Raw genomic sequence first — 15413 nt, forward strand, 5'->3', positions numbered from 1 at the left:
TGGGTTCAAGCTGGTGGGCTTTTCCTCAAACCAGATGAGCCCGCACTCAAGCTGGTGACCTCGAGGTCTCGAACCTGGGTCCTCTGCATCCCAGTCCGATGCTCTATCCACTGCGCCACCGCCTGGTCAGGCTATTTTAGGTTTTACAGACCTGAAATCATTTTATAATCAGGCACTCTCACATTCCATGGTCTGCGGTATCTGTATGGAAATAGCATCTAAAACAGTGAACCAGTCTACTGGTACTTTTTAGGTTGACACTTTTAGTTAGAAGTCCTTGGTACTCAAATTGTGGTGTGTGGATCAGCAGCTTTGGCATCCTGGTAACTTGTAAAAAAAAAACATTGCAGAATATGGATGCCCCTAACCTAGGCCCACTGACCCATTGCCAGATGATTCATATGGAGATTAAAGTTTGAGAACCACTGCCTCAAACCACAGAGACTCCCTTGAGTTCTTTGAAAAATAAGTCATATGTGGCTTATAATTGGAAATGGAACTAGAAAGGCAGCCTGAGAGATTGGGTGGCCCATGTGCCTTCTCATTCACCATGTCTGTGCATCTCTTGAATGTTTGCACTGTGCTCTTTAAACAACTGGCTTTGTCATATGAGTTGGTTGCTGCTTTGTCCATTACATTGGCCTGGCATGGTCCAACTCTCCCTTGTGACATCTCTTATCAGTTGGGATTCTTTCTCCAATAGAGTGGCATAAGTGATAAGGAAGTTTATATGTCACTAACAAGATGTCCAGAGAATGGGAGGGCAGTTCCCAGGGTTAGATCAGTGGTTCTGAGATGACCTCAAGGGCTCTGGCTCTTCCCATCTTTCTGCCTCACAATCCTCAAGGGTTGGTTTCCTTCAAATATGTACCTTAGAAGTTGCTGAATGGCTGCAGCTCCAGGGAAAACAGCCTCACATAGACACAACCATTTTCAGAGATAGGACATGTCCTTTTTATTTTTCTTTAATTAAGAAGGAAAGTCTTTCTCGGAAACACTCCTGAAGACTTCTGTATGGTTCCAGTGGTCAGCATTTGTTCACATGTGTAAATCTTAGCTGCAAGGGAAGCTGGAAACAAGTATTGGTACTTTCATTCACCAGAGTAGGAGGTAGCCTCTGTCAAGAAGCAATCAGGATGAAGTGGGGGAAATGAATGGCCCTTAGGAAGACAACTCAGAGAAACTGTCACACACCCTTAAAGTTTGATGTGTGTGTGTGTGTGTGTGTGTGTGTGTGTGAACTCAAATTCCTAAAGGGGAGAATCAGATTGGCTTAGCTCATAATTTCTGAGCTAAGTCCTCCAAGCCTATAAAGAAATGTTAAGTGCAAAATAACTAGAAATTAAAGGCTTTTAATTTACACACAGCTTTGGATTAGCTGTCCTTGGGTCAGATGTCCACCCAAAAGTCAACCAGCTGTGCCCAGATGAGACGGATCAGATGGTAGGAAGTGTGGTTTTCTCTTGTCACTGTTTGTCAGGGGTTGTGGATCTTCAGGCACAGATATAGGCATATGTGGTACCCAAAGAAAACGGGGCTGCTGAAGAGGCAGTGGTAGATATGAGAGAGTGCTTTGTGGTTAGAACAGAGTAAAGAGCAGACAGACTAGTCCTGGACCCCCATCTACCATTTTCGCTCCATAAGACAAACCTGACTGTAAGACACACCTAGCATTTTAAGGATAAAAATAAGAAAAAAAATATTCTGAACCAAATGGTGTGTTAAAATACTTAATAAAATACCATATTTTTTGCTCCATAAGACACACAGGCATTTTCCCCTCCACTTTTTTTGGTGAAAAAAGTGTGTCTTATGGAGCGAAAAATATGGTATATGTTTTCAATGGAGAGGGAGCTCCTGGTCCTAGTGCATCCAAGTAAGAAACACTGTAGGTGGCTGTGCTTCTTTATAAGGGTGGGGGGCTGGTCCCTCCTCTGTGGGGTGTTAGCAGGGCTGGACACAGAGTGGTTGGCAGTGGCAGGTACTCTGGGGGAATAATTATAACTGGACTCATCCTAAAGACCAAGTAGAGCAGACCTGCCCAGGATTCAGTGTTCCTGGGCTGTGAGTGAGTTTCCAGGGCTCTGGGGCCTTTTCCTTGGTGGCCAGTAGAACGAGGAAAGGTAGTTTCCTGGCCTTGAAGGGTATGTGTAAGGCTCTCTGAGCTGAGGACATCCTCTGGGCCTTCAGTGAGGAAAGGAATACAGGGCCTGGATTCCCTTGTTCAAGGAGCAGTATCTCTTTCTGAATTCTGGACCTCTCTCAGCGAGTTTCATGTCAGGCTTATATAGAGAATGTTTCCTGCAGTCTAAGCGAGCTGGGGCCTGGCCTGCAGAGAAGCATCTGTGAGGCTGCCCTGTGCTGTGGTACAGAGGAATAGAGCAACCCTCAAAGGGTGAAAGGTCTTCTTTTGTGTTTGGCAGACAGGGCCAAGCTCGGGGTCATGGAGGAGGAGGCTGAGGCCCAGGCCAGAAGGCTGAGGCATCTCGGTTGTGATGGGAACAGAGCTGAGCTCTAGAAAGGGGCAGCCTCCTTCCACTCCCTGCAGCCACCTCCTAGACCTGTGGTGAATGAAGTTTGAGTGATGCTCTGAGGGAGACCATGACCATTTCTGGTCAAGAGCCACTTAATGCCACCAGATGGTCCTGAAGTTAAGGAAGGTTATCAGTGATGCTGACATGTGCCACAGGCAAGAAGGGGTTGGTGCCACTATGACCACTTCCAGGAATATGGCTGTACCCTGATTCTGAAAGGAGTGTCACTGTTCTTCCATATCTGCTCAACTTGGCTGGGTAGAGGCTCATTAGGTAGCTCACACAGGGGCTAGTCAGCTTCCAGTGGGCGCTGCAGGGCTGGGGACACCTATCTGGTGAGGGGGAGTTGACCTAGCCTGGTGCACAGTGGTGACTGGTGATGCAGGTCCATGGGAGATGCCCAAGAGATACCAGAGCCAGCAGTATCCAGATGAAGCAGATCTGGGTACTTTCTAACAGTCTGGAGCATACACTTCTCATCTCCTCCCAGGTGCCAGTCTGTCCTGCTGTCTAATGGCAGTGGATGTGGATCTAGGGGGTCCTCGATGAAGACCTGAGCTTCAGAGACTCAAGATGGAGTCCGAGGAAGGGCAGGCAAACCCAGCAGCAGCAGAGTGAGGGCACGTCAGGGCGGAGCTCAGGCTCCAGGGGGAGGGAGAGAAGTTGGCAGAGAACCTCCAGAGGGACTGCACTCTGCCCTCCACCCCAACCTTTTTGGAAGCGGGGTACATGGGGCAGGCTCGGCCCCTCAGCAGGAACCCAGGCTTTCCTCTGCAAGTCAGCGGGGGTCCTGGTCAGTGTGCGTGGGCTGGTGGAAGCAAACTGAACCAGGATGAAGCAGGGTAAGGAAGGCACTAAAAGACCAGCCCTCCGCCACTTATGTGGCTTTGGGTGAGCCTCTTTTTCTCTTCTCTGGGCCTCAGAATCCTTACTGGAACCGACAGCTGGTTTGACAGTCTGTCTGCACGAATGGATCAAGCAGTCCAGCCTGTATTTGCTGAGAGGATCTGTTGAGCAGCCTCTGGTAGGCACCAGCATTTTTCTTCCTCAGTTTAGACCTTTGGTTTCCAGAGCGAAGAAGGGTAGGGAGCCTCCCTCAGTGCAGCTGCGCAGTGTCTGTCGGGCTGAGCAGAGGCCAGCGTCAGGAGCAATGGCACAGGGTGTCCTGAGAGGACAGCCTCTGCGGGGCCTGGCTGGGCTGGGGAAGGGAGGCCCCACTGACTAGATGTGCTCACCTCCGACATCCTGCTGGTCAGTTCAGGTCCTTTCAGTGACCTTCTTAACTAGTCCTTCTAGAAACAAAGAAAGAGACCAGCCCCAGTAGGGCACATGGCCACCTCCTCATCAGTTCAACTACCTTGTCACAGATGGTGGCTTCTTTGGCTCCAGCTCCTCAAACAAAGCCCAGGCAATCCTGCCAAATTCCGTGTGCAATCTTTCATTGTGGCCAGAGAAACAAATCTGTTTACCATATTGAAAATCCAGAGGAGTTGCAAACAAGGTGGGGATAAAAAGCTAGTTTTTGGAATCATAAACTGAACCTGGGTTTCTCATTTGTCTCCATGTCTTGTTCTCCACTCAGGGACTGAAACAAAGGACAGGTCAGGATATATGCTCATTGAACATTTTCATTTTGAATGTTTAGACAAAAGTTTCATAGGAAAATGTGTTTCTCTTAAAAGAGAGAAGGGGAAATTTGGTACCTCTTTTTCAAGAATAAAAAAAGCTGACCCTAGCCTGGTGGCTCAATACATAAAGCATCAGCCTGCCACGCCGGAGGTCATGGGTTCAAGACCCAGTCTGGGCACATATGAGAAGCAACCAACAAATGTACAACTAAATGGAACAACTAAGTGGAACAACTAAGTAAAACAACAAGTTGATGCTTGTTTCTCTCTCTTCCTCTCTTTCACCTCCCCTCTCTCCCTCTCTCTTTCTCTCCCTTTATTTCTCTCTCCCTCCCTTTCTCTCCCTCTCTCACCCCCTCAAATCAATGGAAAAAAATTTTTTTTAAAAGAATTAAAAAGCAGAGCCTATGTGAGCCCACATCCAGTCTGTATTTCCTGCCCTCCACCTGTGACAGGTGTAAATATGACAGAACTCAGAAAGTCTCAGGTGTCAGCACTTTCTTCCCAGTGCTTGGCTCTCAAGGAACCCCTGCTCTGGGTGGGGCTGACATGCCTGTGGGGTGGGGTTCCTTGTGCCTGTGCAGTACTGGCAGAAACCACTAGGTGGGAGTCAGGGACAAATTCTGGAAAGTCTAAATGCCAAGGAAGGTATGGATGCACATTACACAAGAAACTTTTTTTTATTAATTAAAAAGATGACATAAGCACCTCATTAGTGAAGCTGCTGGACAGTGTGCCCAGGTCAGCTGTCAGAGAGTTCTTTCCCATTTTCCTTGGAGCCCAGTGGACAAAGGGCAGGCCTGGAAGGCCCCACTGTTTGTGGTTGGGGAGGGGACACGGGAGAGCTGGGGAATGGTCCTGGGAGCATAGACCTGACCTTCCATTGTCAATGGCAACAGGCCTGTTCAGACTTCTCTAATTTCAGTGCCTTTTGCTGGGGATTATTAAGATGGTTTTCTCCTTCCAGGAGACATTTCCTGACCCCACAGCTGCTGGACCCAGTCCTAGAAAAGCCTCCAGTACTGTGGGGGGTTCTGCATATACTTTTCTCAGCACAGCACCCAGATCTGGGGCATTCGGGCACTACAAAGTTAGCAGTTTTATGTTTCCTGAATCCCCCCCCCACACACACACACATACCAGCACCACCACCACCAAAGTAATTTGTACCCTACTAAATTTTAGAGATCTGGCTCCTTTCAGGCCTGACTTGAGGAGACTATTCCAGTCCCAAAGAACCAATGTTTATAAATGACCAAGAATGTGCAAACACTGGTGAAGAGCAAATAAATCCTTCCCCACGCAATTTCCTGCTTTGGACCCCAGGGACATGGTGGGTGATGTTGCCAGGTTAGCATAGCTCGAGGTCTGAGCATGTAGACTCCCAGCCCCCCAGAAGAAGGCCTGCTGGAGCCACACCCCCAGGAGTCTGCTGCCCTCTCAGGCACCGCTCCTGGCAGGCGGGCTGGTAAGGAATTCCTGCCTCCAGCCAAACTTGCCCAGTAACCTGTGATTCGAGGGACTTCCAAAGGGGGTTTCCTACTCAAATATGGTCCTCAGACCAGCAGTGTGCACATCACCTGGGAGCTTGTTAGTGATGCACAATGCCAACCTACTGGGTTAGAATCTGCATATTTAAATGAACTGCCCCCAGCCCAGGTGGTTCATTGTAGGTGAAGAAGCAGTGTCCTGGCCCAGGGGTCTGCAGTCTGCGGCCTGCCTTTGGCCTGCTGAACTAGTTCTTATGACCCATGAGCTAAGAGTATTTACATTTTTTGATGATTGAGAGAAACCCCAAGAAGGATATTATGATGTAAAAAAGATATAAAGTTTTATTTTCAGGGTCCGTGAATAAAATGTTAGTGGGCCACACTATGGGTTGGCTGGGGTTGCTTTTGTCCTTCCTACAAATGCCAGTTGAGTGTGATAGAGACCATATGGCTCACAAAACATAAAACATTTGCTATCTGACCCTTTATAGGAAAACTGTGCGGACACTTGTCTTGACCCGTTTTGGAAAGAGGTTCCTATGCACTGTGGGGACCTTGGGCTGCTGTGGCCAGGATGGATTTTACAAGCAGGGCTTCCTTGTCAGCTTAAAGGAGCGGTGCCCTGAGCTCATCCTTCTCAATCTCCTCGTCCCTTCTCCTCTTCTGCACAACAGGCCCACTGGGCAGCACGCCTGTGGAAAGACCTACCAGGGGCATCCTGGCTCCTGCCACCATGGCCCAGAGGACAAGGCTCAGGGCTGAGCTGGAGCTCAGGGTTCAGGTGATGGGGTAGCCAGAATGGCATGTGACCCACAAACCCCCTCCCCCCGGTCCACAGTTCTGCCCAGTTAGATGCTGCTGACTCCTGGCAGCCGCCAGGAGGGGCAAGCCTTCAGGAACCTCACCCCCACTCAGTCTTGCACATAGCTGGGATGCCAGCCAGGTAGGTGGTGTCCTAGGGTGCCCTTGTGGCCCTGAGGTGAGGAGGAGGGTAAGTTGCATGAGTACCCCTGTTCATACCCACCCACTCTGTCCTCTTAGCTGTACTTTCACTCCCTGAATGTTTGGTCTGCAGTCTCCTGCCTGTTACCCTCGGCTGGGAGCCTCACGTTCCGGACAGTCACGGGTCTGGTTGCCAGTGAGCGAGTGGCCTTTGGGAGGGCCCCGAAGGCTGCCAGGGTCTCTGTAATGACCCCTATTTGTGCACCCTGTGTGGTTCCCGAGGACTTCTCTCTTTGGAAATGGGTCCAGGGACTGAGACTGTACCTTGGAGAGGTAGTGTAATGGAAGCAGAAAGCCCATCCCATTCCACTCCTCCTTCCAAGGGCAGCCTGAACCTTTAGGAATAACCACTAAGCCAAATAAAACCTAGACTTCCAATCTTTTGGGAGTCATGGATATTTTCTGATGGAAACTTTGTTTTCAGAGACATAGTGATTTATACATACAAATACTAATACTTTGTATACATTTTATGAACATATTCAGGGGCCTCACTGATCCCCAAAGCCCCCCTGTGGCCCACGGTGAGGGTCCCCAGCAGGATGGCCTTCTGAGACCGGCCGTGCAGTGGGGCTTGGCCTGCTAGTACGGCGTCTGGACCAGCTGCTACCTGGCGGATTAGTGTCTGCAAAGGGAACTGTTGCTCCTGTGTCCACCGCGTCTCACTCAGCCCACCAGTCACACGCAAACGTCCTGTTCTTAGGCCTATTGGAATGTTATTTTGTGCATTTTTAAGTTGAATTACAGAGAAATAAAATATACTTTGGTGTTTAAAAAGGGGTAGGGGGCTGAGGTAAGAATTGCTACTTGAGGATACCATAAAAAATATGTCAAGAATTTAGCAGCATCTTGTCTGGATTCTTCCCTCTGTACTTCCCTCCCTTTTTCCTCCCCTCCCTCCTCCACTTTCTTTTTCTCCTCCCACAACCAATTCATCCCACACGAATTGTGCTAGTAGATGAAGTCAGCCCTGTCCTTTCCTCTTTGAGTCGAATGAGCATCTTTACTTGGGATAACAGACCTTCAACACTCATTTTCTCCAAGTAGAATTTTAGTTTTATCTTGCAAGTTTTACCATTTGGGCCTCATTCTTTCATTCTAAAATGTGTCAGTTGTTACTGTGTAGCAAGAGTGGTGCCAGGCCTGGAAGGGCTCAGACACATGTCCTCCCGTCTGGTAAAGAGGACAGATATATGAACTGTCAGCTGGGCTCAGTACAGCAGGGCAGGTGGCAACGTGGAGAGGCGTGCAGGTGCTGAGGGCGGAGCAGGAGGAGGGGCTGCTCCCTGAGCCACTCCCCAGGCATAGGTGGGAGTCGTTGCCACAGCTCACCTCTTTCCTCCTCACACTGGAACCTGTGAAGGTCACAAAGCCTCCCTCCAAGGGGAGGCAGGGGCTGGGACTGTGCCCCTCTTCTCCATCTAGTCCCCAAATCAGCTCCCAGGCCTCTTCCTCCCTGGAACCCAGAAACACCTTCACCACACACCATACAGTACTTCATTATTGTCCCAGGGCGGGAAGGCTGTTTCATTTGCCTCGGATGCTGGGCAAATGTGTGAAGATTTCATTTGACTTTCTTAGGCTTTCAGACAGAAAAAAAAAAAAGAAGGCCTCCCTACCCTTGCAACCTTAGAGATGTTCTTTGTTAACACATCCTATCATATAATTCTGGGCAGGGACACTCGCTGGATGGAGCTTGGGCTGGGCTCTGGAACTGGGCCAGATGGGAGAAGGGTGTAGAGTCCAGTGCATGGGCGGAGGAGCCTGCTTTTCCCTTCTGGCCTTGGGATCCGGGTGTGTCTCCAGGAATTTACCCCCCCCCCCTCCATGCCAGCTGCTGGCCAAAGCTCTCCTTCTGCCGCCCCTGTGATCTGTAGGCTGAGCCAGCCTAACCAGAGTCAGGCTGCGGGATATGTTTCTGCTTTGTCTTTGGGGCTCTGCTTTCGGGCCTTGGTGAATGTTGATGACACTAAGTAGAGCCTTCTCTTCAGGCTGGGAGTTCCTGGTGACTGTGGAAGGCACTAGAGGGCCACTGGCAGTCACAAGATGTGGGTCTGCAAGTCATTTATGCAGCAGAGTCAGAGCCCTTTTATGTAACCGCTGTTCCCACTGCACCCACATCAAAGATCACTTTTACAATCAGCCGTAGCCAAAGGTTGCGTGTCAAGGGCTGCGCAAGGGAGAAAGGCTGTTTTAGGGGAGCTCTCAAAGGAGATGGCAGTATGAGGTGGTGGGGGCCGCATCTGGGGAGTGCTGGAGAGGCCCCTGGAAAGCCAGCATGTGACCTGCCAGTAAGAAAACAGACGAAGCTCCCCGTCTGCCAGCGACTGCCTTCCCAGGGCTCCTACCCAGACCGCTCCCTGTCTCATGGACTCACATGTGAATCGGCCTTACCCTTCCTCCCTCCCTGGCTTGTGAAGCAGCAAGTCTGGAGTGGTGGACAACCAGCGAGGTGGGCCTGGGACTTGACAGAAACTGCCCCTCCCCAACCTGGTTCGGAATTTGGTCCCAGGGTGCCCTGTGGTGGTGGCTGGCAGCAGCCCAGAGTCAGACTTCCCCCAAGTGGTAGAGGGTTCTGAGGTGGCAGCAGTTGGTCTCCGGTGGCTAATGCCACCCGTGCCAAGGACAGCAAACACTCGGGAGGGCCAAGAACCCAGTCCAGAGCTGGTTCTGAATCTGTTCTTTTTTGGAAACGATAGGCTTCCCTCAGGGCACAGCCAGGACAAGGGGTGGGTGTGGGCTTCGGGGTGGGGGTCCGGCTGTGTGTGGGAATCAGCAGCTCCTCTAAGAGCAGCACTTATTTTTAGTCTTCTCCCCAGTCCCAAATAACCCCAGAGCAGCTGGGAGCCTGTGGGTAAACGCTGAGTGCAGCGGAGACAGGAAATCAGGGTCTCTCGGTAATGAGTTCCAGCCACTCCAGAAAGGGGAAGCCAGACGAGGAATTTTCTTCAGGACTGTTTTTCCCTCTGGCAGGCTCTGGTATTATCACCAAAAGAATGTTCGTGTGTGTGTGTGTGTGTGTGTGTGTGTGTGTGTGTGTGTGTGTGTTTACAACTCCTGTCCAAGTCTGCCTTTTCCCCTACCTCTGTGCTGGGTTTGCTCGCTCTGCAAGCTCTGCATCTCAGCACTGGTGCCCGCGCGTGTCTGTGGGGGCGGTGGGGGAGGATACTGGAGCAGCACGGTCTGGGCTGAGCCCTGTGTATCTGAAACTGTTCAGGGAAAGGCTGGAGAACACAGGCCAGGAACCTGGGGAAACTTGAACGCAGCTTGGAGTTCCTGAGGGGGAGGGGGCAAAGACGAGAGGAGAGAACTTGGTCTCTGGCCAGAGAAAGGGCTTTTCAACCAAGGACTCTAACTGCTGACATGGGTGCCCAGCATGGATGGGGACATTGATGTTTACAAGCATTTTGCGTGGCTGAAGAGGGTAAGTGAATGGCTGCTTTGTCTGGGTCTCCGTGGAGATGAGTGAGGGGAGCGACCTTTTGAGGGGAGTGTGTTAAGGGGGGATATTTGTCCTGCAAAGCCCTGTATGGCCAAGTTCTTCACGAGAATCTAATTATAGACACGGGGCAAGAAACAGCCAGCTGTCTTTGTTTCTCCTCTGACATTCTGGTGAATGAGCGTCTGTCCGGAAAGGCCAGGATGGAGTAAGGAAGGTTAGTTGCTTTGACTTTGGCACTTAAACAGTTGGAGGCTCCAAACACTGTCCCAGAAAAAGGTGTCCACTTCTTTACTGGCTGGAAGCCACTGCCTTTGAAATGCACCGAATTCGGAAGTTGTTGAGCTTATTCTGGGCTCCATGTCATCCAGTGTGGAGAGGAGGGAGCTGTCAGTCGAAAGAGCTGCGCTTCCGGAGGCAGGCCCTCTGGGGAGTTCTCTTCTGAGCTCTCTCTCAGAAGCTCCAAGGTTCAGGTTGCAAGTTGTTCTTGCCCTTTCTTGAGGATAAGAGTGTGAGTGCGTGGTCTGAGTGAGGAAGGAATGATTGTGGGGCGCGGGAATAGCATCTCTGCTCCCAGAACTCGGCTCTTTCCCCGTTTGTGACCCTCCTGAGACCGGCTAAGAGGGAGAGATGAACATTTATTTTCACACAGGCTGAATGTTTTGCAGAGGCAAGAAGGTCACAAGCATGTGACAGATAAGAGAGCTGACATTGTAACTGGGGAGGGATGAGAAGTATCCAGCTCAGAAGGCCCGACCCCGATGCTCCAATACTGTGCCTGGCTGGCTTTTGTGTGCACCCTCTGCAGCCTGCAGCCCGCAGTCAGCAAGTATTTATTGAGTTCCGGGCACTGGGAGTCCAGTGTAGACAAAACAGAAACAGTCTCTGCTCTTGTGGGTCTTCCTTCAGTGTGGGAGATGGACATTAAGCAGTCCAGTAAATAGACCCCAACTTACTAATTGGTAAGCGCAATGAGGGGAAGCAGAAGGCCCAGGAAAGCCACTGAAAACTGAGCAGGAGCCTTCAGGGAGTCCTCTTTGAGGAAGTAACATTTCATTGAAACCTGAATGAGAAATAGGAGTGAGGCAGGTGAAAAACAGGCCGAAGAACATTCCAGGCAAAGAGGATAATATCTGCAAAAGTCCAAAAGCAAGAGGGAGTTGGGCGGGTGAGTTTCAAGGGAGAGCGCACGCTAGTGTGGCTGAGCTCAGTGAGGTGGGCAGAGGCAGGCGGAAGCCAGGTAGCACCTGACAGCGGGGTTGCACAGGGTGTGGCTGGGTGGTTTGCCTAATGGGGGACTTGCAGCAGAGAAGTGGCATGGGATACACTGCAGGATTTTAAAAATACCCAACTGTATTTTTAAAAAATGACCGTAGCTGTGATGTGGTGATGGTGTTGTGAAAAGTGAGGCCACTGAGCAAAATTAGAGAGCTCGAGGGCTTGTTGGTATTAACCAGTACAAACTCGTCATTTGATCAAGCCCAAGTGAAGTTAAGAACCCCATGGCTATTAGTGTTATAGCCATTAGTGGTGCAGCCTGATCTTGAACCCTGTTCTCTGCCCCCCCCCACCCCCACCCCCCCGGTCTGGTTCTTTTTCCTCATCTCCTCTGCCAAATCTGAGGAAAATGATTGGTTTAGAACCCAGCAGAAGTCCTGTCTGTGCTCAGTCCCTGCTTAGCTTTGGGACTGGGGCTTTGCAGCCTTCGGAGAGCATGCCGAAGAGACCAGACAGGTTGGCAAAGGTTTGCTTGCATCCATCATCTTAAGCATTTAAAAAAACCTCTTTAGGGAGATACAGGGTGGGGTGGGTGGAGAAAAGGGATAGATAAGAAGTATACTTCCCATCATGCTGTCTTTAGTTTCCTGTAACCAGCATGAGGCTTTTTAACCAGGAGATCTTCCAGCTGTGATGTGCCTGGGATGGTTGGTGCTATGTCCCAACCCCTGGGGCAGATGTACCGCTGCGTTTGAGGAGAAGTTCTATCTGTGGAAGAACTAGATCTGAGTGTGATGTAACATAGGAAGGCCCTTGCTCCTGAGACCCAGGCTGTGACTGGCTCCTGTGGACAGGTGGAGGTCTGCTGGGGAAGCTGTGGGTGAGGAGACTTCAGACTCCCCTCCTCCTCCCAACGCCAGGACAACTCATAGCAAAACAGTTCTTTTTCTTGTACATTCAGAATTTTAAGTAGCATTCAAAAAAGCAAAGCACAAAGTATTGGATACATCACAGGCAGTATAATCAGTATCTTTCCTTTTCTTGACCTTAAATCCCATTGCCAGTTTCTTCCTTTTAAAATCCCCCCCCTTTTTTTAATATATATATATATATTTTCTGAAGCTGGAAACGGGGAGAGACAGACAGACTCCCACATGCGCCCTATCGGGATCCACCCGGCTCGCCCACCAGGGGCAACGCTCTGCTCACCAGGGGGCAATGCCGGGGGGGGGGGGGGGCTGCCGCGACCAGAGCCACTCTAGCGCCTGGGGCAGAGGCCAAGGAGCCATCCCCAGCCCCCGGGCCATCTTTGCTCCAGTGGAGCCTTGGCTGCGGGAGGGAAAGAGAGAGACAGAGAGGAAGGAGGGGGTGGGGGTGGAGAAGCAAATGGGCGCTTCTCCTATGTGCCCTGGCCGGGAATCGAACCCGGGTCCCCTGCACGCCAGGCCGCCGCTCTACCGCTGAGCCAACCGGCCAGGGCCATAAAATCACCTTTTTAAAAAATGCTTTTTCATCCTGTGACCCTGATCACAAACCCCTAGCACTCACCCTTCGTCTAGAAAAGAAAGCCCAGGCTCTTCTGCTGGCTTGGCCTTTGAGACCCTTTACTTAGCTTTTTAGGTAAGTAAAGGATCCCAGCCTTCACTTACCTTTTTAGTTTCATCATTTATTTCTACTCTAACAGGCTCCCAAGTGTACTCCCTCCCTTTTCTGAGCTTATCCCCAGTGCCTTCCTTCTGTTTAATTCCTGTCCACTCCATCTGATTCCATCAGGCCCTCCTTTTCTGTGAGTGCCCTGCTGACTTCATCCCCCGCTGTGGACTCCTCCTGTGTGGGCCCGTCTCTGGTACTTCCTGTCGGCCCAGCTCACCGACCTCTCCTACCCCTCCTCAAGCCAAAGTGGCTTGAAAAGCAGGTTTCTCCTAGCCTAGAGTTTTGAAGTTGGGAACACTGGTTCCTTCATTTTCCCATGCAGAGGGGGTGGTTCTTACAGAAGAGGTGCCCGGATGAGGTATGACCTGCTACACAGTCCAGGAGGGCAGTGCCTCAGAGCAAGACAGAGTCTTTGAATTTGGGGGCAATGAGTGAGATGCTGTGGTCAGGGGGCATGGAGCCTAGAGGAGAGGCATTTGCTCAGAATAGAAAAATGGTTCAGTGGCCTTGGAGTGGGGCGTGGATACTATGCCCTATCAGAGTTAAGGTGTGTTTTTAAGTAAGGCCTGGGTGGGAGCTTGGTTTTGCTATGCTTATCAGCTGTGTGATATTACACAGATTACCTCAAAAGCCTGGATTTCTTCATCTATGAAATAAGGAAGATAAGAGCCTGCCACATACAAGTTTTGCAAGGTTCAAGTAAGACAATGTATGTTTAGCATAGTGCCATGAACATAGAAACATTCAGTAAAAGTTAACTGCTACTGTCCATTACCAGGCAGGGGGAAACTGAAAGAGGAACAGATGAGACCAGTTTGCTTCCTTCCAGCCATGGTCTTAGGCCATTCATTCCTTCAGTTCTCAGCCCCTTTTCACCTTCCAGGTCAAGGTCTCAAACCAAAGCATTTTAAGGACCTAGAAGAGGCAGTTGTGACCTGGCCCCTGTGAGTAACCAGAGGCCCCAGTGGCTGTTTTTCCCTGGCCAGCCTGGCGGTGGCTGCTGAGTGGAAGCTGCCCAGAGCTAGTCCTCCAGCTCTTTATCCAAGAGACAGAGCCCATGAACAATGCAATTTCCTGCCACAAGTATCCAGAGAGTCCTGTGCCCCTCAGCTGTTTGATTCCTGACTGACTCACAAACAGCTCACCTCTGCCCTGCTTTGAGAAGAGTGGCTCCTACCTGCATAGTCATGAAAGAGCCTCTAAAAGTAGCTCCAAGCAGGGATGAAGTCAGCAGGGGACTCATGGAAATCCAAGCACTGTCAGCATCTTCACACTATTGCTGGCTTCTAGCACTCTTGGTATTTAAGCCAAATTTCAACACAAAGTCACAAAGGAAGTGGACTCACCATGGATTTCCCATGCAGTTGGTTGGGTTCTGCAACAGAATGTGGAATGAACTCAAGCTGCTGCTGTGAGACTTTATTTTGTATCATCTGGTGCTCAAATGGTTGATCCAATAGCCTGGCCACTTGGGCCAGAATTGCGGCAAAGACAAATAGACACCCAGGCATCTTAAACACTGCTTTGCCCTGTACTCAATCCATACTGCCGGGAAAGTTGCAGAAGCAGATGGCAGCCTCCATGAACGCTGCTCCACTAGCTAAGAGCATGGATCCTGGATTGAAGTCCTTGAATTCATGTCTCAGCTCTATGACTTTGAACAATTGATTTAACCTTCCTGGGATTTAATTTTCTTGATTTTGAAATATAGATAATTAAGTATATATAAAGTACTTAGAGCGTCCTTCGTGTGTTAGTTAAGGTGATGATGACCTTGACCACAGCTGACAGCCTCTGGTTACTCCAGAGCCAACATCTAACCGTGATTCTGTGCAGGGAAGTTTTTCAAGACCATGAGGAGGATGACAGTGGGTATGGTTCTTCAAGGGTTCTAGATGTCTGCAATGTACCTCCCATGTTTAGCTAATGTACCCAACATGCCCACCCCTCATATTTCCTGGTCTAATTTAGATTTGCCATCTCTGATCCCTAGCACCTGTGACTCCTGTCTGCCAGCCCCTCGGAGAGGCCCCAGGGCTCTTTCCCAGCAGGATTTAACAAAGTGGCATCTTACCAGAGTCACTTACTGAGTGGCTTGTAGATACTCTAGAGCCATGCAACTGTGGGTAGCTCTGTGGGCTGGTAACAACGCTTGGGGACCTTGACTCATTCTTCCCTTCCCCGTCCTTTTGACAACTATTTCTACTTTTCCATTTGTCCCTATTACTCCCCTATCAACTGATTTCAACACCTGCTTCATTGGGGGGGGGTGGGGGGACGACAAAAAACAGGCACTTCGATGACTCTCTCCCATCTTCCCTTTTCATCACCTCAAAGTGTAACTATGTTCACAGCCATTCTTTTCTAACTGTCTTCTCTCCTGTTTCATGGGCCAAGAGTCCCTTCTTTTGGCCAAGGTTATCCCAGTATCCTGTCCTCCTGCCCTAGT

General features: G+C 50.2%; 1 protein-coding gene across 10 annotated transcripts in view; it reads left to right on the forward strand.

The window, feature by feature from the left end:
• Nucleotides 1-15413, forward strand: part of PPFIBP2 (PPFIA binding protein 2) — a 159105-nt gene that overhangs the window by 65284 nt on the left and 78408 nt on the right. The window contains exon 1 of one of the 10 annotated variants that reach the window (XM_066250868.1): nt 9756-10078. The exons of the other annotated variants lie outside the window; for them this stretch is intronic. Coding sequence (XP_066106965.1) covers nt 10031-10078 — 48 coding nt within the window. The 5' untranslated portion in view covers nt 9756-10030. Of the gene's footprint in view, nt 1-9755; nt 10079-15413 lie in introns of those variants that run through there. 10 annotated transcript variants of the gene reach the window in all.

This window comes from Saccopteryx bilineata, chromosome 1 (assembly GCF_036850765.1).
Source record: "Saccopteryx bilineata isolate mSacBil1 chromosome 1, mSacBil1_pri_phased_curated, whole genome shotgun sequence".
NCBI lineage: Eukaryota > Metazoa > Chordata > Mammalia > Chiroptera > Emballonuridae > Saccopteryx > Saccopteryx bilineata.